This window comes from Enhydra lutris, unplaced genomic scaffold (genome assembly GCF_002288905.1).
Source record: "Enhydra lutris kenyoni isolate GAN:26980312 unplaced genomic scaffold, ASM228890v2 scaffoldscaffold29, whole genome shotgun sequence".
NCBI classification, from domain to species: Eukaryota; Metazoa; Chordata; class Mammalia; order Carnivora; family Mustelidae; genus Enhydra; species Enhydra lutris.
This window is the reverse complement of record NW_019154113.1, coordinates 18,611,193-18,634,593: the sequence shown is the minus strand read 5'-3', so window position 1 is coordinate 18,634,593 and position 23,401 is coordinate 18,611,193. Positions and strand designations below refer to the sequence as shown.

Here is a 23,401-nt window from a genome sequence, read left to right as displayed (position 1 = left end):
GGCGTCCTCATTCCCGGGCACAGAGATGCCCTCAGCCCAGCACGTAGGTGGACCGCATCCTTCCTCGAACTCCCCTGCACACTCCCCTATGGACAAAGCCCTGGCCCTCCATCCCCGCTCTAGAGGGGATGTGAACTGCGCTATGACTGCGCCTCCCTCCAGGACGGAGCACAAGATCCCTCCCAGTCAACATGGCCCTCTGGCCACAGGTGTTGACCCAACCTCCCCGCCACCTCTCCCACATGGGCAGAGGGCCTGGGAGAGGTAGCGGAGGAGCGGACAGAGTGCAGGGTGCGGAGTCGGGCTGGGGAAGCACCTGGGCAAGGGGGCAGGCAGAGAGGCAGCAGAGGAGAGGCAGCAGGCTGCAGGGGGCTGGAAGCTGGGGGCGAGGGAGCACAGCAAGTGCGTGAGTGCCTGAGTGCTGGGCGAGGGAGGCCAAGAACACGCATCACCAAAGACCACTGCACAAGAACAAGACAGGCTCTGGAAGGGCCCTGAGCCCCATGTGGGCTCAGTGACAGGTTAGTCACAGGACACGCTGGGAGGCAAGAGGCCAAGCAGCTGGAAGGAGAAAGCTCCCTGAGAGTCACCAGGCCAGACTCAGCGCAGGAAGTCTGGAGCCCCGAGGACGGGGAGAGATCGGGGCCAAGCAAAGGTAGAGGGTAACTGCTGGTCGGCGCGCCCCCAGAGTACGGCATTCACGGCAGGGTCTGGGGTGGGGTGCTGGGTACAGAGCTCATGCAGAGGGCTCGGGAGCCTCCAGCAGTGGCCCGTGTAAACTTCAAGGAGGGGCTAGACCGCCAGGCACTTGGGAGTGGGGCCTGGGAGCCCCGGCTGGCGGTGGCACCAGGAGGGGCCCCCGGGTGCCACCGTACACAAAAGCCGTCCGATGAGGGACGGACTGAGGAGAGGACTGAGAAGAGCTGCTCTGAGAGCCCCCCGTGGCGCCTCCTCAGCACACCTTCTTTGGTTAGTTCCGTAGTTCCTGAAAGTCTCCATCGCCTCGAGCTGCTTCCTTGTTGGTCTGTTGCCGGGTGGAGGCCCCCAGCCTCCTGTGGGGGCTACCGCAGGCCCTGGGCCTTGGAGCTGCCCTCTTGGGTGGGAGGCTGTCCCAGCAACTGGGTGGCGAGTGCCCCTGATGCTGGAGGGGTGGCCTTGGTGCTTGGCGTACTCTTCCGGGTGCCCTGGGGACTGGGGGGACCTTTCTTCTGGGGCTGAGGACTCAGTTGGCCGCCCTTCCTGCCCGTGGATGGGCTCTTGGAGCCTTTGGCCTTGCCTGGAGGGTGGGCAGCCTCGGGGCCTCTGAGGGGCTGGAGCCCCAGCATCTCGCAGAAGGGGTTGCACTGGTGGGAAGAGGCAAACTGGTCCAGCAGGGCAGGAAAGCAGCTCTCCTTGAGGCCTTGGTGTCTGCAGCCAAACAGCAAGAGCTGGGCGGGAGCCCCAGCCGCAGGAGAACCCCCGGGGGCCTGCGGCGGCGTGGCCGTGGCCAGGGTGTCCCGCCCCACCCTTTTGGGGGTGCTGGGGAGTCCAGCGGGGGGCAGCACCCCAAACCTCCATCCCACACGGAGGCCCCACTATGCCGTGGCCAGGGTGTCACGCCCCACCCTTTTGGGGGTGCTGGGGAGTCCAGCAGGGGCACATCCACACTGCCTGGTGTGGGGATGATCTGCTTGTTCGTACCAATCAGAGCAGACTCCACATCCCCCCTTTCCTCCCAGGGCCCTGGCTCATCTGCACCATGATGAACTTTCTCTAGCTGGAAGGAAGAGGAGACCAGGGTTGCAGGTGGGGGAGGGGGGCCCCAATACTGTTGCTCCAGACCTGAAGTCAGGGGCATGGAGGGTCTGGGATGTGGCTACATGGCCACCCTTACAACTGGGATCATCTGGCCATAGGCCAGCCCCTCAGGGAGGGAGACCCAGAAGACCTTGGACAATTTCATAGCCCAAGAAGATTCTCAGAGGGCCTCCTGGCACGGACAGTCACTCACCCTCGCAGTTTGGTTGCAATCTGCACATCTGTCATCTTCCAATCAACCCCTGGAAAGAGACAGAGCTGGAAGCTGGGGCAGCCTGGGCCGGTTCCAGGCCCCCCCCCCCACCCCCAAACAGGTCTATCACTGGACGGGGGCATCCCAGGGCTCAGGGCGTGCCCTCACTTCTAGCCGGGCTCACAGGCGGTGTGGGCGTCTAGGTGTTGTTAGTAGCAATGATGCCCCCTTCCCACAGGTGAGGAGGTGGGCTCAGAGGTCAGGGGCTAGAGCAAGGTCACAGCCATTCTTCCGTTTGCTAACTGTGCACTGACCGTGTGCAGCAGCCGCTGCGAGTCAGAGTGCGAGCTCAGTTCTTACTCCTAGACCCCAAGCCCTTCCGGCTGTGCAATCCTGCCTCTAGCGCATGACAGTAGGCCACAAGCAGGGCTGGCCTCTCACTCTGAGCCAGCATCTGCCCCTTCTTCTGCCCGGGATTAGCCTCTCTGGGCAAGGGAGGGCAGGTGGGAATGGGAACGTAACGCGGGCTAGGCCGGCAGAAAAGTAAGCGTGGGGAAGACTGGCTTCCACCTACTCACATGGGCAGCAAGCATGCACCCTAAGAAGCCGAGATGAGGGGACGGTGCTGGGAGAACACAGCCAGGCAGAACGGGCTCAGGGGAGTGGCCTGTCCAGCCCGGCTGGTCCACCCCAGCATCCCAGCATCCATGCATTAAAGGGGGAGCCTCTCCCCACTTTCAAACTGTGCTGTCATATCCTTCTGGGAACCTGCCTTTCACTGCCAGGGCCTGGGGCTGGGTGTGACGAATGAGAGTCGGGGCATACGGGCGCTGATTTCTGAGCTCTGCGAGCTTCAAGAACCATCCCTAGTCCACAGCTCTCAGAGGAGCGGATGCCACCGGCCTCGCAGGGGATTAAGAGCATCAGGGGGTGTCTAGCTTAGTGTCTGGGGCACGGCAGCCACATAGTAGACGTTAGTCCCTGTCATTTCTCTGCTGGGGTTGCCACCTTCCACTCTGCACCCCAGTAACCATGGCCCCTGACACGTGCACAGAATTCTGGTTTGCAAAATCGCTCACAGCCATGGCCTCGCTCAGTCCTCCCAGCCCGTGTGGGAGGTGGGAAGGGACCGCCACTCCCTGGGAGGGAGAGTGTGGTGAAGCTCGGGGAGACTGGGGGGGTCGCCCCGTCTGAGCTTTGGCTTTCTCCTGGGTCTACAGAGACCTGCTGGAAAGCCAGGAGATGTGGAGTAAAGCTGAATACTTTGAGTCCCAGGTTTTCCTCCTGCATCACGTTATCCTCTCCTTCTAGAACCCGGGACACTTATCACAGCTTCTGGAAGACAGTGAGTGTTCCCGGTTCCCCTTTCCCCTTCCCAGTAGTGGCTCAATGTTGGATTGATGGAGGCAAGAAACAGAAGGAATGGCAACGGCTTAACGGACCACCAGCCTCCCCTCAACATACAGAGTTCCCTCAGGGGGCACCATGTTTATGGTGCAGCTTGACCCCAGCCAGAACCACATTTAAGCCCGTTTTCTGTCTCTGGCCCTTGGTTTTCCCACTAATTCACATGGGGGACCAGATAAGGTCGTGGGTGATATTCTCAGCGTCCCTCTCTTCCCACTCTAGAGAAACTCTCCTTTCCTCTCTCCTCCCTGGTTCAGGCTAGAGAACGGGCCTGGGAGGGACTGGTCAGAGAAAGGAAGATTTGTGCTTATTGGCTTTTGATGGTGGGGGAGGGATCTGAGGAATGGGGGAGATAGAAATAAGAGGGAGTCACAAGACTAAGATGACTCCTGTAATAAAAGGTAACAAAAGTGGAGGAGGAGGGTGTAGAGGAAGAGAAAGAGAGGGAGGAGAGGAAAGCAGAGGAGGAGGAGGGGAAGAAGGGAGACAGAGGAGGGGAGAGAGGGCGAAGGGGCAGACCGAGGGGGAGGAGAGGAAAAGGGGGAAGGCAGGGGGAGGAGGAGGAGATGAGGAGGAAGGAGAGGAAGGAGAAGGGGCAGGAAAGCCAGCGAGCTAGGATGGGAGAGTCTGGGGAGTCTGCAGAGGGGGACCGTCCAGAGCAGATCGGCCAGGAGGGCAAGAAGGGAGATTTTGAGAAGATTTTGGGTGCGGGTGTTTCATTAGCTCCCATGTCGTGTTCTTTGAACTAAATTCCTTCTTAATTGTAACTGGAGCCTGGAATGTGCTCCCGGGGATGCCACGGCAGTTCTGGACGAGGCCGGTGAGGCCGATGTCCTTGACCAGGTTCCCGGGGAAAGCAAAGGAGAGGAAATGTGGGAGCACAGGGGACCCGGCTCTGCCCCTCTGCACACTCTCGTTCTCGGGCACACACGCACCCACACCCGCCCAGACTCCTACCTGCCAAATCCGTGACAAGGAAGCTGCCATTTGTCCACAGATAGAGCCAATGCTGGAAGGTCTGGCATTTCTGCCTGACCTCAGAGCTGCCAGCCGTCTCGGGCGCGGCACTGCCCCACTCCCGGGAGCAGTAGGGCTGCAGGGGCTGGCCCAGGTCCTCCTCCAGGGTCGCATAGGGGATGTTGTTGGCCGGCCGGTAGATGAGATACAGTGGGAGGATCCTAAATACAGTTGCACTCCGCTGTGAGCGGGAAGTGCGGCCCCAGGAGCCCCCCGCCCAAGTCTACACTCTTGGGTTGAAAAGGAGGGTCCTTCCAAAAAGAGTATTCTCGGCTCCGAGACCAAAGGACGGAGAGGGAGGCCAGCTCCACCCTGAGCTCGGGGAAGGAAATGAGGCCATCGGCTTCAGAGTCCTGTCCGTGCCCTGAGCCCAGTGGGATGAGAACCGAACGATGCTGTGGCCCCGGGAGGACCTGAGCTTGGGCGAGGGACCCAGACCTGGAAGGAACCGCTCTAGAGAGGAGGCTGCCACACTCTGCTCCATGCCAACCAGACCCCAGGGTTCGAGAGTCAGAGCTCAGTCTCAGCGTGGAAACAATGACCCTTGATAGCTGACTCCTGCAAAAACCTTCGCGGACACTGGCTGCCCGCCTGAGAAGTCCTGAGCCACTGGCCTAGGGGCCTAGCTCCCCCCCTCCCCTGTCCCTTTTGGAGAGTCCCAGCATCTTGCCATCCACAAGCGAAGGAGGGGGGACCTGGGGTGAGCAGGAGGAGACCAAGAGCAGGGCAGAGGCTTTTCTAAAGTGGGCGGTTAACCTTGAGGGCTTCGCTTCTAGATTTTGGGGGACCATGGAGCCAAGCATGGGCTGTAACTCAGGATGCCGCTGATGGACCCTGAAATCACTGCTCTGGGCCAAAGCTCAAGTCTGTAGGTCCGCACAGCCCCCCCCCCCCCCCCCCCTTGTGAGCACTCACTCCGGCACCTCCCCAAAGCCAGCGGCCGCCTGGGCTTCGGCCGCAAAGATCTTGCAATACTCCCGGCTCATGTTCTGGATCTTGCAGCCCTGGGGATCAAAGAGAACCAGGTCGGGTCAGCAAGGGCGCTCCGCTGCTCTCCCTCACGTTGGGCTCGCAGCGGGAGGGTCCGCTGCAGCAGGACTGCCGGGGGTGGGGTGGGGTTCGGATTCCAGTCCTGGGAAAGGTGGGGGTCACTCCTTCCCTGCTCCCTGCTCTGCACCTGAGTTTTCTCATTTGCAAAACAAGAGGCTGTGGGCTTGTTTTCAAAAGTGGTTTCCAAACTGTGTTCCCTGGAGCCCCAGTGGCAGTGCCCCAGGGCCCACCCTGTGGGGAGTGAGACACCGAGACTGTCCCCCCTGCACCCAGTCACTCTCTAGATCTCACGCAGAGGCTCCAGGAAGATATGCATGAAGGCAACGAGAAAGGTTTCTGCTACAAAAATACGGTTTGAAAACTATGGCCCCAAAGACAGAGCCAAGCTCGTCTGCAGACCCATCCCAGAAGCCTCGTGAGGATTCACACAGTCAGCCTCTGCCTCCAATGGGACCCAAGCTGGGGAAGGGGAGGAGGTGACAGGGGAAGGAGGGACCTGGGATGGGACATGGAACCTGAATGGTGACGTCGTAGTTTCTGCCCAGGAGAGAGGTCTCGCTGCTGGGTCCAAACACGAGCAGGCTGGACACCTTGATGACGCACGTGCAGCCTGACTCGAAGATGGGCTCCAGGCCGTAGATGACCTTGGCCTGGGAGGACTTCCGCAGGCCACACCCATGTCCACCCCCTCGTAGCTCTTCGCTCACCAGGCGTCCAAAGAGCTTGTCCCCCCAGCAGCCAGAGTCAGCCAGACCCTTTGCAAAGACCATGGGGGTCATCTCAATCTCCTCTCCAACTGCAAGGGAATGGGGAAGGTGCAGAAAACTAGACATTGTTGCCCCACCGAGGTGGGGGGTGTGTGGGGCAGGGAGAGCCAGAACAGTACCCCCTCCTCCCACTCTAGGACGCTCACTGTCTCCCACGACTGCTCTCCAGGGGCCCGCACAACGCGGGGCCCAACCCAGCCTGTGAGCTCTCAGCCGTGGATCTGTCTGATGCAGGCCCTGCCGTTTGATGGCACTCAGCGTGCCCCCCATGTGGCAAGGATGTGCTCCATGTCTGTGTAAGTCACAGCTTTTCTGGGGAAGCGGCCACCCGGGTGTGGATTTTGTTTGGGAATTAGGTGTTTGGATCAAATAAACAAATGTCTCCATCTCAACCAACATGTCTGACTGCAAACGGCTTCAGGACCCTTCCAGAAGCACGGGCTGCCTCAGTGCTCAGACTGTGGTCCCTACAAGCCATCTCCCTGCAAAAGGACCCTGAGCTCCCTCAAGAAACGGCTGAGTCCAGGTCTCGGGCAGGAAATGGACTCAAAGCATCTGGGACATCCTGTCTGACCCGAAGGCGAAGAAGCCACGAAGACCCCGGAGGCTCGTCAGAAGGACACAGGAGGCGTGGAAGGGCCTTCCTTGGGGGCAGATCAATCTTACCAACCAAAAGGAATGATTTCTACAATGTGGTGAACATATCAAATATATTTCAAAAATCACAGTCATCATTGTAGTTGAAAAAAACTCACTCCTCCCCCCACCACACACACAAAACCCCAAACCTCATTGGTGACCTTTGGAGGACGCTAGGGACCAACTCGCAACAAAAGGACCATTTCTCCTTTACAGAAAAAACTCAACGGATGGATGTAGAAATGACAGAATTAAAATACTCTGGTTGGAAACCCAAACTAAGTCGTGGATTTGGGCAATAACTGGTAGCTGCTAGAACCCCCAGGTAACAAGTATCAGATACAGTTCTTGAACTTTTTCAAAGGATAGAGAGGGCAGGAGACCGCGGAATGAACGCAGGGATCAATCTTAACGTTACTCGAGTAAACCAATCAGACATCATGTGCCTCCGGATGGGATGCTAAGGGGCAGACAGAGCACCCTGTGATGGGTTCTTGCCCACCCGCACGAAGAACTGCACTTGAATCTGACCAAGCCTCTCCATCGAATTACCAGTTTAGGAGAAGCACATGAGAAGAGGAACATGTTAAATGGGATTAAACCATCAAAATCCAGATTGCAAGAAATACTACCCATCAAGCGACTTCAACAACTAAAGAGGGAAAACAACGAGCAAGAACAGGTATGTGTTAGAGACTTGAGACTGCCCGAAGCAATGAGTGATTCCTAACCCAGGTAAGCCAGCTGTGACAAGACAGCGGGGGACGTGGGACTGAGAGTTTGAGCACGTTAACGCGCTATTGCTAAGTGTGTAGGTGTGAACTTCCATTTGATTTTGCGTGCACTTGACAACTGATCAAAGACGCTAGTTGAATGACTGAGGGATGAAATGACTGAATGAGCAAATGAATGAATGAATGCATTAGTTGGCAACGAAGCTCTAAAATTTTATCCCCAGCTGCCTTCACAGCCCTGATTCTCAGTGTGTTTCCTACGGAAGCAGCCCAGACTTTTGCTCTAATGTTCGGGGACACGCCTTATAATTTAGGGGTACCACAGTCACCAGAGACCTGCTGAAGATGCTGCTTTTCTGGGTCTCTTTCCCCAGATGTTGTGATTAAGGGTATCAACAGCAGGGCCCTGGAAACTGCATTTCTAGCAAGCTCACCGTGTGGACTGGAGGCAGGGACCCACAGAGCACGGTGAGAAACTCTGGGAAAGGAGCTGGCAGGGTCAGGCAGGCTCTAGCGGCCAGGCCTGCCCTTGGTCAAGGGCTCCAACATGAGCCAAGGGCACAAGGCTGAATTAACCTCTTGTGGAAGGGCCTCTTGGCCACTCCTTCTCCCACAATCTTCGGAAATAGCACTCCTCCCCATCCTCCATCCCGAGCCCTATCCTAAACGAGGAGGCCCAGCATAGCTGTGTGTGGAGGTAAACACAGCACTTGGAATGGATAGAGTAGGTCCTCCCCGAGGATGGTAGGAGTAGGGATGAGGGCCACCCGCCCCTCCCCCATATGGGCATCATACCTTCACCTTCTTCTCTGGAGATGAATCCCGACAACACTGTGTGGAGAAAAAGAAGAGGAAGCAACTGCCCTCAGGCTGGCCTGCGTGGAGAGAGCACCCTCTCTGCACAGATGACCGCTGCCCGCCCCCCCACCCCGGCCCCGGAGCCAGGCAGGACAGAGAGCGTGGGAGGGGGCCTGCTCACCCTCGGGGCTGAGGCAGAAGTCGGTAGAGGCGGAACCGTGCTCATTGTTGATGGTGCATCGGTACACGCCACAGTCAACGGAGGACGCCTGCACGATGGCCAAGGCTGCCGGCCCCTCGTCCCCGGCACTGCAGAGAAGGGAGACCCTCCCCGTGAGGTCCATCGCTGTGCACAGCCCGGGGCCGGACTGTGGTCCTGAGGAAGGTCACGCCCTGCCCTCCGAGGCTGCCGTGGACCCAGGCTCTGAGAGCTCAGGCAGGGGGGCGAGAGGTACTGTGGTCAAGGGGTAGCCCTGGGTCACACAGGTCTGGGTGGCTATCCTGATGCCCCCTAGCTGTGTGACTTGGCAAGTGATTTGATGCCACCGAGCCTCAACTTTCTCCTCCCTACCAAGGAAATACTAGCGTCTCCCTCGTAGGGTTACCTTGAGCCTTGCATGATGGAAAGTGGGAAAGCCACAGTGGGGGAAACATGCCCCGTGTTACTGTCGCTGCACTTGGGGAGTCAGGCCAGGTGGGCGTGGTATCCGGCCGGCTTACCTCCTGCCCACCTCGCCCACTGGGCGCTGATCCTTGGCCCACGTCAAGACTGAGTCACTGAGAATGTTGAAAAACTGACACCAGAGCTTCAGGCTGCCCGAGGCATCAGGAAACTGCTCCACCCGAATCTTCCGGATCACCTGTGGGGCTGAGAGCAGGGGCCCAGTTGAGAGGGACAAACCACTTTCCCGCCACCTTGGCCCCACCCCTGCTTCCCTGCATGTGCTTAGTGGGACGGGCCGAGAGGAAACAGGAGTCAAGCCCCCACACCAACCCACCCTTCCTGGCCCCCAGCCTCGTCCCGTGTGTATCTCTGAGCCGTTGGCTCTGACCACAAAGCACACATCCTAGCTGGAAAGGCCCCACTCCTGGGCCCCCACCCCAGGCCTGGGACAGCCTCGGAGCCCAGGACCCAGATGGCAGAGAAGAGAGGACAGAGGGCAGCTGCACTTGTGGGGAGCACGGTGTGACATAGATAATTGTTGAATCACTGTGACACGAACGTAACATTGTGTTCAATGATACCATGTTATTTCTATACACACACATTATATTACAGATACACATATTACATTCTTATACATGGTATTACAACTATACTCAAATTTAAAAAACAACAACAACAACAACAAAAATCCATGAGAAATCAAATGCCTAAGTGGGAAGAAGAAACAGCAACATAAATGACCAGAATCAGAAATGCCCAAGGTTGTGTCAGAACCTTCAGGGATGAAATGGATCACAGAGGACGCTGTGGCAAATATGAGCCCTGACATTGGTTTTATAGATGAAAAGAGAGAACTCGCGGGATGGTACTGGCTCGAAAACCCAGCCAAGAGTAAACAGATAACGCAAGCGGCCTTACTAAAAAGAACAAAGAAAACACAACAATGAAACATAAATCTTCTCCTCAAATAAAATGCAAGGCTCTTGTGGCAGGAGAGCGAGAGAGAGAAGACTCCAGTTTGGGTTCTAGGCCCTAACTCGAGGAACCTGCATCGGGATCCCGACCCTCCTGCTCTGTCCTCCCGGGACAAGCCTGTGCAGAGGGGACAGCGGGGACAAAGGCGCCAGACCTAGGACCACCTGGGGAAGGCAGCCCCGCGCTCAGGACCTGATTTCTTCCATCCCGCTTCACCCTCGGTGGCACACAGTTTGTACTGTGCCCCGTCCTGCGTGGCAGAGCCAGGATGAGAACTAGCCCTCGGAAGGGGGTCTAGCTCCAGGAGACTGTTTTAGGAAGGGCGCTGTAAACCCCTCTTGGTTGTGCCCCTCCCCCCACTGCGGTGTGCAACCCTCTCCCCTGAAGCCCTCCCCGACCTGCCCCATTGCTCACCTTTCAGCAGGTCTTTGGCTTTCTTGGACTTGGCCGAAGCGTCCTGCTCGCCTTCATCCAGGACTTGCTCTGCGTCCGCACTGCTGGCCTTGGGGCTGGAGCCCAGGTCTCCTGCTGCCAGCTCGTCCTCTGCCCGCGGCACCTCCAGCAGGCCGGCCTTTCTGCCCTGGGTTGGGGAACGTTTCTCCCGCCCGGGGGTCCCTGGGGACCCGGGTGCCAGGCCCTTCCTGGGCCCCCGAGGAGAAACCGTGGGGCTCCCCCTTTCTTCAGCCTTGGCTGCTTCCCCGTCTCCTCCTGCTCTGACCTTGGGGAGAAACCTCTTCCTCCGGGCCCCCAAAGCTAGCTCCTCCGGTGTCGCTGCGGGGAGGCCTGTCAGGGCCTCCCCTGGGGCCTCCTCCTCCTGGAAGGGCTCCTGGGCCCTTCTGTCTGCTGGGAGTGCTCCTGGACCCGAGGCCGTCTGCCCACCCGTCTCCCCCAGCCACCCGCGTACACCGCTCTCCGGGGAGGCCCCTGGGAGCCCAGGCCCCTCGGGAGGCCCCTCAACCTCGCCCTCACTGGATCCTTCGGAGGCCAGCCCAGGGCCCCCCTCCTCACCGACCACGATGGCAGGGACGGTGAGGCTGCTGGGGCCAGGGCCCCGGGCTGCTGCGAGGGCCCGACGGCCAGCCTGCACCTCGCGATCCAGGAGGCCAGTGAGGCGGCGGGAGGTGCAGGGGCTCAGCGCCAGGCTCTGGGCGCTCTGCACTAGATGGTTGTTCTCCACGCGCTCCAGGATGCGCCTGGACGTCCGGGGACTCAGACCGGCCACCTCCACGTCGGGGACCAGAGCGGCCGAGGACACCGGAGCCCCAGCGGCGGCTGCCCCCTGCGCCTCAACACCCCCACCCCCCGGCTCTGCGCTGGAGAGCTTCAGCAGCAGAAGCAGGTAGTTCTTCAGGGAGTCTATGAGGCCAGGGTCGCAGCTCTGGGGACCCGGGGGCCTCCCCTCCGCATCCGGCCCTGGGGCACAGGCCCCCTCGCTGGTGGCAGACATGGCTGCTGGTGGGTGACTCTGGGTGGGGGTCTCTGGCCCTAGGGACAGTGGGGGGGCTGGCCTCAGCAAGGCCTGGTCCCCAGAGGGCAGGAAGGCAGCAGCACGCGTGTGCTCAGGGGCCGGAGTGCTGGGCGGAGCCTCCCGAGAGCTCGTGGTCAGGCCCCGCCTGGGAGGAGAGGGCACAGTGGGCACCTCCAGGCTCCGGCCAGCTGGAGGACAGCCACCCAGATCCACGGACAGCACCTCCTTCAGCTGCTCCTCCTTGGGGCCTGGGATCAGGCCATCCTCTGACTTGTCCTTAACCAGCCCCGGCCACTCAGGCCCTCCCCGCTGCTCCAGACCACCCTGGGGAGGCCGCTGGACTGGGAGCATGCGACCGCCTCCTGGGGCAGCCAGAAGTGCTGGCTCGTAGCTCCCGGGGGCTGTGAGTGCTGCTTCTTCAGATCTGAGCACAAAACCAGGTTCTTCTGGGACAGAGGGCCCTTCGGGGGTCTGGTCGAAACACTCACTGGACTGTGGGCCAGGGCTGCTCACAGAGCCCTTCTCGGACTGACCTTTCATGGCTGTGGGTGTGCTCTCCTCAGACCGTGTCCCTCTGTCTTCCTGCATCCTCCTGCCTGTGTCCTCCTTCCTCTGTGTCCTTTCCACCTGCGTCCCTGCCCTTCCCTGGGCCACCACATCCTCCTGGGACCTCCTGGTGGATGCTGGCCTCTCACTTTCTCGTGGCCCAATGTCCACTCGGCTCTTCCTATCTGCCTGTGTCGTCTGGGTGGCCTGTGTCCTGTCTCCCTGGGTCCTCCCATCCACCTGCATCTTCCCATCAGCCTCTGTATTCTTCTTGCCTCCACGTTTCTGGTCAGCAGATGTCCTCCCAGCTTCCTGGGTGTCTGTGTCCATGGGCTCAACGATGCCCCGGCTTCTGGGGTCACTGCAACCCACAGAGACCATGTCGGCGGTGTTGGCGGCCAGCGCGGTAGGAGCCGGGCTTGCCTGGGATTCCGGGACCTGAGAACACGTGGAGGAGAGGAAGAGCTTGACCAAGTGAGCCTTAGGATCTCCCTCAGCCTGGCGTCCCAGCCTCCTCTGACCTCACCCAGATGAGCCCGAGCGTATTCCTGCCACCTGGTTTTCCAGGCCTGCTAGGGGTTGGAGGCAAAGGACATGTGGCAAAGTCCTAAGCCCCCCATCCCGATCCCTGATCCCAGAGTCTAGACCAAGGAATATCCAGAATCCAGGTCTAGCTTTGGCCCTTCCCACCTCTCCCTGAAGAAAAACCTGCCTTCCCTGAAAGACCCCTCATCCCTGCCATTTGGAGGAGAGGGTCCCCTCTTCAAGGCTTCTGAGCAAATTGATCTGTCCCTCTTTTTTGGCATTAACTGCCACCAGATAGAATTCCAGGTGACAAGGGAGAGAGCCGAAGGGTCTCCTGACAAGGGGCTCCATGGCAGCATCTGCCATTACCATAGAGCGAGTGGTACCAGTGTGATGTCATCCGAACACAGAGGTTACAGTCACTCGGGACACCACCTGTGCCAGAGAAATCAATGAAGTATATGCTACTACCCTTTCGAATGCCCTATTTAATTGCAAATCACTATCCTAGGCCCCTATTTGTTACACATGTACGACCTCACTTACTCCTCAGGGTGTGAAATAGTTGTGAGAGCTCTCTCCGTTGTCACTCAGACGGTAGAGCGTGCAACTCTTGAACTCGGGGTCGTGAGTTCAGACCCCACACTGGGTGTAGAGATTATGGAAAAATAAAAATCTTTAAAAACATTTCTTTAAAAAAAGTAAACCTAATAGGTAGGAACACACCCATGGCCAAAAGAGAAAGGTGATTGCCCACCGTCAGATAGGAAGTGGTAGAAGTCAGCCCAGAAGCCGGCTTTGTCTCATTTCAAGCTGGAGAGAATACGGGAGAATGCCGTCCCGTCCAACATAATTAAAGGACTTCTGGTCTAAACATAGCGGCACAAGAGACAAGTTGCCTCTTTTCCTCCCCAATATAATCAAAAGCAACAATAGAAACAAGAAAAAAATATTAAACTTCATCATGAGTGAAACTGGAGGCATACAAAACTTACAGTCTCAAAAAAAAAAAAAAAAAAAAAAAAAGTAAAAGAAAAGAAAAACCGAGCAGGGGCTGCCGCAGGGAGGTAGCTGAGTGGCTGGAGGCCGCTCGGAACGAAAGCCGCGGGGAGAGAAGAAACCATGAGAGCACTCGGGCAGGTGGAGAGTGAAGAGTTCTGCGGGGCTCAGAGAGTGGCCGCCAAGCGCAGTTACTGTGGGCACAGGACTCCTCCCGGTGTGATGAGCGCCCAGAGCCCCCTTCCAACGAGAGCTGTGGGGCCGCGGAGAACTGGGTGGGAATCACCCAGAAGACGCCCAAGGCTGACGTCCAGCGGACACAGGCAGAGGAGAGTGGAACGGCCCAGCGGCAGCCCATCTCAGAAAACGCCCACAAAAAAAACACACTTCTGAAGGAACTTCCTGAAAATCTCTAAGCGTAGGAAGGTTGTCTTTGAACATACGAGGACTTAGGGAATATCATTCCCATGAGCCCGCTTGAGCACCCTACCAGAGAACATACTCCGGTCAGCCAAAAGATGATTAGGGGAACCACAGCAAAATTCTTGCTGAGCATTAAATATGTATTAATTATATAATCAAGACCACACTCAAAGGGGTTTAGAGTGGCAGAGGAAAATGTCAGCGTTCTACGCCCTGAGCAGGCAGAAATGATACAACTTGTACAAAAAGTGGAAGGAGTAAGAAGGTGACAAGTGGAGTCTATCACCTATACAAGCCAGGAACCAAAGACTTAGCCAAAGCTGGAAAAACCAGGTAACATAAATACAGGATATCTAACTATACAGAGATAATCGCCTAGATAGAAGATGTGGGGCTAGTATGAGATGGAAAATGACAGGGAAAAAATGACATGATCATAGCTGTCATGAAAAATTAAGACCCTGAACAGAGGAAATACTTAATGGTAACATATAAAAAATATATTATATATTACCACATACAAATATCTCTAGTTATCAGAAGAACCACACACAAAACCAAAGGAAACAGATCACATAAAGAAAGACTTTAAAATATATATAATTAAACTACATTTGAATTAAGTAGAGAATTTAAAGTTACTGAATATGGGATTTTGAATGAATGATACCATTCATTCAAATATGGGAAAAATAAGAGTGTGGTGATTTTCAGAAGCCATCAAATAAATCTGAGTGGCCAAAGAATGTTCGTAAAAATGCTCCTCTAACTTCTCTAACGACCAGTAAGAGACTAATAGACAAAAACCCCTTGGAGCCAACAGACAGCGGTTAGTAATACATTAGAACCTTCTGTTAACTCCTGGTATTCTAGGATTAGGAAGCATTAACACAGGCATAAAATCCATAAATTTACAAAGAAAATGCTGACTTTGCATAAATCTCAAGGGAACAGAGTTTCTTTGATTTTTTTTTCAAGATTTTATTTTTAAGTCATCTCTATGCCCAACATAGGGCTCCAACTCACAACTCTGAGATCAAGAGTCGCACACTCTACTAACTGAGTCAACCAGGTGCCCCTACAGCCTTTGATTAAAGCTCTCTTCTCTCCCCCATCCCCAAGCCTGATCAGTCCCTGAGTCCTATCAAACCTACTTCCTCAGGGTCTCAATACCCATTCCCTTCTCTGTCTCCCCTGCCAACCGCCAAAACCACGCTGCCAACAATTCTGTCTCGCCTGGACCCCTTTCAAGTCTCCCAGCTGGCAATCACAACTCTAGTGTTTTGCCTCTGCGCAACACTTACCCTCACTGCAACCCAAGTGATCTTGCCAAAATACAGATCGGATTGTGACACTGTCCTGCTTAAAAACCTCTCCAGGGCTCATCATCACTCACAGGATAAAGCCTAAAAGCCCGAGCTTAAAGGAGCAAAAAGTTTAAGAACACTGCTGGCCAGGGTCTGGGGAAAGAGGCTGTCAGCACCGCCTCCATGGATGGCCACTTAGCATCATTGAATAAAACTAAAAACGCTTATGCTCTTGGACCCAACAGTTCCGTTATGAAGAATTTGTCCTATAGATGTATTTCCAAGCGTAAATGGACTTATGGACAAAGATGTTCACTGCAGCACAGTTTATAACAGCAAAACTAGCAATGACCTAAATTCTGTCAACAGCACCAGCCCAGTGAATTACAGTACATCCATATTCCAAATAACTAAAATAAATATCCAAGTAGAAAAGCAAGGTGTGGACAGAAAGTACAATATGCAACCTTTGTGTGGCAAATGTACAGATGTATATTTTTAAATGCAGGGAAAACAGTTCTGGAGGTATGCTCAGGAAACCCGTTCTGGCGACTCACTTCAGGAAGAGAAACTGGGTGGGGGGGGTGGTTCAGCGGAGGACGACAATATTCTCCATATACCTGTTCTACTTTTTAAATTTTATACCATGTGCACATGGACACATATCCAATAATGTTCAATTTAAAGTGAAAATAAATCAATTAAACCTCATGTGATTAACGAAGCCCATCCTTCCGCAAGCGTCCCAGATCTCTCTTCCAGGTTCATCTCTTGGGTCCCTCTGCCCAACACCACTAAATTACGGTAGTGACCACTGTGCTATTTTATTACTACTTGGTGTGTTTTTTCTCTTCTGGACAGTCTCAGCCTTCTCCTTGCCCACCTGAAAGACTCCTCATCCTTGAAGACCCTCTTCTTGGAAGACTTCTGAGCCTCCTCCTCCGCGCACCCCCCCCCAAAATCATTAGAGGCTCCCTACGCTATGTACCCACAGCAAATGTACCTAATTGTATCGGGATTCCCTCATTCTGTGTGGTAGTGTTTCATCCAGGTGGAACCTGTTAATGTGTAAACTCTTCCCTTCCAAAGAGATGGACCCAGCACAGACCCTGGATTAGAGGGGATGCTGGGTAACTCTATGGTAAAGGTTCAGTTGAGTAATTTCTGTACACTTCTGCAAAGGATGACCTCTTTAAACACTGTGGTGTGTGTGTGTGTGTGTGTGTGTCCACATCTGGAACCGTGTGGAGAGATGAGAAGGACTGCCATGTATTCTTTAAAATAACCATGGTGTGAGCAGGGGTGAACCCAGCTAGTTCTGTATGAGCTTTGTCACTACTAGGTTTAATTATCCATCCGGACCTACTGTCTTCCTCATAAATTCTCAGAGATTAGGGATGCAGTCTGCTTCACCTCTGCACCCAGCATGGGCTCAAGCACACAGGAGATTTTGGAATCAACTACTAATTGACAATACAATGGCTTCTAACCCTCAAAGTGGGACATGGTCCCAGAGTGCTGGTTTGAAGAAGCAGGCACAAAACCAGGAGCTTAACAGGAATGGTGAGGGCAATGTCTAGGACCTGGAATCTCCTTCCTCTGAAACCTAGACCCAGGGCTGATACTGAGGCTTTAACATCTTTAAATCCTCAGTAGATTTGCCAGAAAAACTATCTAGTCCAAAAGACTTCCTATTTGGATGATTTTTAGCTACAAATTTTATTTCTGTAACAATTATAGGATTACTCAAGTTATCTCATTTTTGCAAGAGTTTCATAGCTTGTAGTTTTTAAAGAGTTGGTCTATTTCACCTAAGTTGTTGAACTACATGCACAGTTTTTCATGATGGGCCTTGATTATCCTTTTTTTTTTTTTTTTTTTTTAAATTTTTTTTTTATTTATTTGACAGAGAGACACAGCGAGAGAGGGAACACAAGCAGGGGGAGTGAGAGAGGGAGAAGCAGGCTTCCCACCAAGCCGGGAGCCCGATGCGGGGCTCGATCCCAGAATCCTGGGATCATGACCTGAGCCGAAGGCAGACACTTAACGACTGAGCCACCCAGGCGCCCCTTGATTATCCTTTTAGTACTTGCAAGATCGCTAGAGAAATTACCCTTCATTCCTTTTCAAAAAAATCTTTTTTCTAAAGATTTATTTATTTTAGAGGGATTGAAAGAGAGAGAGGGAGAGAGAGAGCATGAGTGGTGGGGAGGGGCAGAGGGAGGGACTCTTCAATCAGACTCCCCACTGAGTGCGGAGCCAGACGAAGGGCTCAATCCCACGACCCATGAGATCACAACCTAAGCCAAGACCAAGAATCAGACATCCAACTGCCTGAGTCACCCTGGTGCCCCTAAAAATTTATTGAGGTATAATTGACAAAGACTGTATAATTTAACATCGGGTGTACAACCTGATGTTTTGAGATGCCTATCATGTGAAATGATCACTATGATCAGGCCCTTCTTTTACCTTAATGCTGGTCATTTGTGTCTTCTCTCATTTTTTTTTCCTTTGTGAGTCTTGCTAGAGGTTTATCAATATTACTGATTTTTTCCAAATAACCAGGTTTCAGTTTGTTTTCTCCATAGTTTTCTGTTTCCAATGTCATTGTTTTCTGCTCTTTTTTTTATTACGTTCAGTTAACCAACATACAGAACATCATAATTTTTTGATGTAGTGTTCAATGATTCATTAGTTGCATATAACGCCCAGTACTCTTTTACTATTTCCTTCCTTCTCTTTGTTTTGGGTTTATTTAGCTCTTCCTTTTCCACTTTCTCAACACAGGAGCTTAGATTACTTAGACCTTTCTTCTTTTCTAATATAAATATTTTAATGTTATAAATTTTCCTCAAAATACTGATTTATCCAAACTTTTTGTGTGTTGTATCTTCATTTTCATTCAGTTAAAAATATTTTCCATTTGCCCTTAAGACCTTCCTCTTTGACTCATGAGAGTGCGTCATAAATGTTTAAAGCATTTTGAGAGTTTCCTGTTATCTTTTTCTGTCATTGATCTGTTGCTTAAGTCCATTTTGCACAGAAAACATACTTTGTATTATTGCAATTATTTTATATTTGTTAAGGTTTGTTTATGACCCAGGATATGATCTATTTTGGTGACTGTTTTACACACACCTGAGAAGAACAAGTATTCTGTTGTTACATGGAGTATCCTATGCATGTGTTAGACCTAGTCAGTTGATAATGCTGCTCTTTTCTATTCTTATTCATACTGATTTTCAGTTTATTAGCTCAAGACATTAATGAGAGAACGTTAAAGTCTCCAATTATAATGGCTGATCTTTCTCTTTTTCCTTCCTGTTCTTCATATATTTTGAAGCTCTGTTGTTAGAGGCAAACACATTTTTTTATTATGTTTTCTTGAGCAGACCCTTTTCTCATTATATAATTCACAATTCTGCCCTGGAGTCTACGTTGTCTGAAATTAACAGGGTCACTCCAGTTCTCAACAGATTAGTGTTTGCATAGTGTATATTTTCTATCATTTTATTTTTTGCCTACCTATAATATTATAGTTGAGGTCAATTTCTTGTAAAAAGCACAGCTTTGAGAATGTTATTTGATCTGTTCTCATAATCTCTCTTATTTGTTTGTTTAGACCACTTACATTTAATATAATTATATGTTTGCATTTAGGTCAATTATTTTATTATTTGTTTTCCATTTCTTTCCTCTGTTTTTTCTGTCCTCCGTTTCCCCATCATGTCTTCTTTTAGATTATTTGAACATTTTTAGTATTCCCCTTCAATTTATATGTTGTGATTTTTACTATATTTCTTTGTATAGTATTTTAATTTTTGCTCTAAGGGTTACAATATATATGCTTAACTTCCCACAGTCTATTTGGAATCAATATTTAACTCTTCAAGTGAAATGTAGTCATTTTATCATCATATAGATCCCTTTGTTCTCTCCCTTTTATGCTGCATGTTTACCCCAATATTTACCATTTCTGTAGTTCTTCCTTCATTCCTGGTGATACAGGTTCCATTCCAGTATCATTTCCCTTCTATAGGTAAAACGTACTTTACCAATCTTTCAGAACAGGTCTGCCAGTGATTTATTATCTTAGTTTTATCAGGTAATGCCTTTATTTCACCTTCAATACTGAAAGATATTTTTTGCTGAACGTAGATTTACAGATAGAAAGACACTTCCTTTTAGCGGGTATATTATTCCACCTCCTTTTGACCTCCATTGTTTTCGATGAGAAATCTGCAGTCATTTGAATCATTTTTCCCCTATAATGTGTTGTTTTTCACTGACTACTTTCAAGACTTTTGTCTTGTCTTTAGTTCTCAGCAATTTGCTTATTGCTTCTTGGCATGGAATTCTGTAGGCATATCTTATTTGGGATTTGCTGAACTTCTTGTGTGTAGGTTTGTGTCTTTTGCCAAATTTGGCTAGTGTTCAGCCATTATTTATTCAGGTATTTTTTCTGTACCACACCTTTCTCTCCTGGGTCTCCAATAGCACAAACATTAGATGTTTTGATATGGTACCACAGGTCCCTGAAGGTCTGTTTATTTCTCTTTCTTATCTTTTTATTTTCCTTCTCTGTTATTCAAGTTGAATAATATCTATCGACCTATCTTCAAGTTCACTGACATTTTCCTGCACCTTCATTCTGCTATTGTGCCCAGTGAGAAAGCGTCTTTATTTCAATTATTGTATTTTTCAGTTCTAAAATTAAAATTTGGTTCTTTATATCTTGTATTTCTTTGCAGAGATGTTCTATGTTTCCAATTATTTCCAGAATGTTTACCCTTACATTTTGTCATGTTCTTATAGTTGAGGACACTAACTGAGATAATTCCAATATCTCTGCCATCTTGACACTGGTATTCTTTGTCTTTTCCCATGAAAGTTGAGACTTCCTGATTTTCCATATGCCAAGTTACTTTTATTGTATCCTAGACATTTTGAATATCATGAGACCCTGGTTCTTATATAAATTCTATGGATAATGTTAATGTTTGTGTCTTAGCAGACAATCTACTTGGTTGTGTTCAGGCTGCAAGTTTCAATCAGCCTGTTGAGATTGTAGTTTCAGTGTGAGTTCCATTTTTCAATGCCTTCTCAGTGCTATTCAGATCAACCAGTGTGTATGCCACTGGGGACCAGTCCGGGACCTGGATGACGGTCTTTTTAGTTCCATTCTCAAAGTTTTTGATACAGTGTGCAGAACCAGATCCATGCATGCATAAATAGCTTGGGGACAAGCCCAGGAATTTATAAACAGCTTTATAAACACTTTCTCAAATGTTCCTTCTCCAAGATCTCTCCTGTACTTTCTGGGTCCATAGGGCTCCCTTTTTTCAGCCTCTGGACAGATAGCTGGGGCTTCATTTATTCATCATATACTTTCACACATGAACCTGTGTCCTAGGCCAAGAAAGAGACCCAAAAGAGAGAGAGAGGAAAAAAAGCAACAGGGATTCATCCTACTGTCTTGGAGACCACAGCTTCTCTGAACAGAGAGAAAGATTCCCTCCCTCAAAGTTTGACACCTGTGGCCTCTTCTGCCATTACTGTCACTACCAGGAGATTCCTTTCCTATTCCCCAAGCTTGATGTACAGTAGAGAGCTTCTCCTAAAGTAAAGCTAATCCTTACTTCTGAGTTTCTGATTGAATTAAGACCAGGACAGAGAATACTAGATTTAAAAGGCAAAAAACCAAACAGGTAAACACTGCTAGTTCTAGGGTACTTTGAAGTCCAGTCTTCCCCAATCTGCCTACTGTTGTTTACCAAAGTCATTAAATAGTTGCACCAAGCATTTTGCCCAAGTTTTTTAGCTGCATTCAATGGGAAATATAGGGTGAGTGTTTGCCCCATCTCACCCAGAACTGGAAATGTTATAACAACTAGCTTCATACTGATTATTATATTTTTCAGTTCTGGATTTCCAGTTGGTTGATTTTTAAGTTTATCTCACTTTTTATAGCTTCTAGTTCTCTGAAATTTTCAATCTTGTCTTTTTTACCTTTTTGAGTATAGGAAATAGAGTTTTAGTTTTATAGTTCATGTCTAATAATTCCAAAAGTTGGAACACCCTGTGGACACATTTACACTGTCTGCTGTTTTTGCTACTTTTTTTTTTCATGTTTTCTTCTCTTGGAGTGCTGCTTATCTTCACTTGGATGCTAAATATTATATTTGAAACACTTTTTAAAAACAATTTAAGGCTTAAAGTGATGCTATCACCCTCCAGATGATTTTTGCTTCTTCCGGGTGCTCGGGGCACCAGCTATGTTGAATCACATTAACCTACTTTCAGGGACTGAGATATTTCTTGTCACTTGGGCAACTCAGAGATAAGCCTCAATCCCTTGTGTGGGTAATTTACCTCTGGCTCACTACTCCTTTGGGGTCCCAACTCAAAGACCAGGGGGGTTTACCAGGGCTACTACTCTTGAGACCACAGGCTCTAATCTTTGTCTCCCCAGTCCCAGGAGGCTGTCTAAAACACTGCTGAGTCTCTCATTCTGCTCTTCTGGAGTAGCAAACAGCCACAAGATAAAAGATAGGCCAAACACTGGACTCACCACTCTGGACTTCCATCTCCGTCCATATCCTGGGCTGATAACTCTTCATTTTGCCTTTTACTAGTTGTCCTCAATAGGGAGTTGGTCTGAACTATCTAACCTAGCATTACTAGAAGCTGATATTCAATAAATGTTAGTTCTCCCCCATTTCTGCCTCACCCCCAAGCCTGAATGATGTTACACTTCAGGCTAAACAAATCAAAGCAGCACACAAGACACAGAAGAGAAGAAAAAGTACTGAGCAGCTTCAAAAGCTTCTGGGCATCAAGACTAGGACAGGCAGGTTTGCATTCCTCACTAGCCCACCACCTGACCTTTGCTTCATGATCCGTGTCCTTCCCAGAATGCCTTCCTTTCTCTCTTCCACCTATCTAAGCTCTTTCAACCTGGGGATATTATGGGCACCCTTCTATATTTAAAAAACGACAACAATTTTCTCTTTGATGTTTTTCTACTATGGTATTCTCAGTAATGAGTCCTATACATGTTGCCAGCCAGTCTGGCCACTTCCCAAATGCCTTCCCTAGCAACTGCAGACCACCCCACTCTCCTTCCCTAGAAATCTACTACAATAACCATTCACCACACCCTCTTTGTACTTATGGTTTGGTTTAAGTCTAATCCCCTAGATTCACTAGGTAATTCCTTAAGGACCATGTCTCTCCTCAACCCCCCCCCCCTTCAACAGCTCTCCAAAAATACTTGTATTCATGTATTCTCTGAAAACCAAAGATCCTTTATTATGGGAGTAGGGTTTCCAAATCTTGGGATAATTATCCTCAAGACTCAGGGTTTCCTGGACAGCCTCTCAGGTCCCCTCCCTCTTGGGGTGCTCTGTACTATCACTCAATAAACTTTGCTTTGCTGCTCACCAAAAAAAAAAAAAAAAAAAAAAACCCAAACAACAAAAAAGGGGGGGCACCTGGGTGGCTCATTTGGTTAAGCATCTCCTTTTGGCTCAGGTCATGATCTCGGGGTCCTGGGATTGAACCCCACATAGGGCTCCCTGCTCAGCAGGGAGTCTGCTTCTCTCTCTCACTCTGCCACTCTCCTCGCTTGTGTTCTCTATCAAATAAATAAAATCTTAAAAAAAAAAAAAAAAAGACTTCCAGGGTTTCCCAAGAAGACACACTCTGAGGTCTTAAAGCATTCAGCAGAGCTTTGCCATGCGTACACTGTCCCCTCCAAGGATCTGGGCAGATGGCACACTCCACCATGTCCCCATACCTCAGCTCCAGATATCTAAGCCAGTCTCAGAGAAGGTCTCAGACTAGGACACTAAAAAGCAGCTTTTGAGGTCCCTGAAGGCCAGTTCCCATTCACTAAGTACCTTCAGGGAAGATTGCTTCCGCCCGGATAAAGAGCCCTCTGCACAGCATCACTGGGTTCTAGGCGGGGAGAGGGGAAGTGTCTGGACATACTTCACAATCCAAGAGGTCTCAGTCCCAACATCTGCTCCCATCCATATCCAATATGGAAGCCTAATTTGAACTGCTGGAGATATCCCCTATATCC

General features: G+C 51.0%; 1 protein-coding gene across 1 annotated transcript in view; it reads right to left on the bottom strand.

Annotated features, from left to right (window-relative positions):
- Positions 1–819: 819 nt before the first annotated feature.
- LOC111152706 (alpha kinase 3) overlaps positions 820–23,401 on the bottom strand; it is a 38,993-nt gene continuing 16,411 nt past the window's right edge. Inside the window, exons 5-13 of the mRNA XM_022511278.1 lie at positions 10,459–12,496; positions 9,123–9,270; positions 8,584–8,711; positions 8,400–8,435; positions 5,980–6,260; positions 5,330–5,418; positions 4,355–4,575; positions 1,991–2,039; positions 820–1,407 (exon numbers count right to left, since the gene is read on the bottom strand). Of these exons, the coding sequence (XP_022366986.1) occupies positions 1,062–1,407; positions 1,991–2,039; positions 4,355–4,575; positions 5,330–5,418; positions 5,980–6,260; positions 8,400–8,435; positions 8,584–8,711; positions 9,123–9,270; positions 10,459–12,496 (3,336 nt within the window). The 3' untranslated portion in view covers positions 820–1,061. The remainder of the gene's footprint in view (positions 1,408–1,990; positions 2,040–4,354; positions 4,576–5,329; positions 5,419–5,979; positions 6,261–8,399; positions 8,436–8,583; positions 8,712–9,122; positions 9,271–10,458; positions 12,497–23,401) is intronic.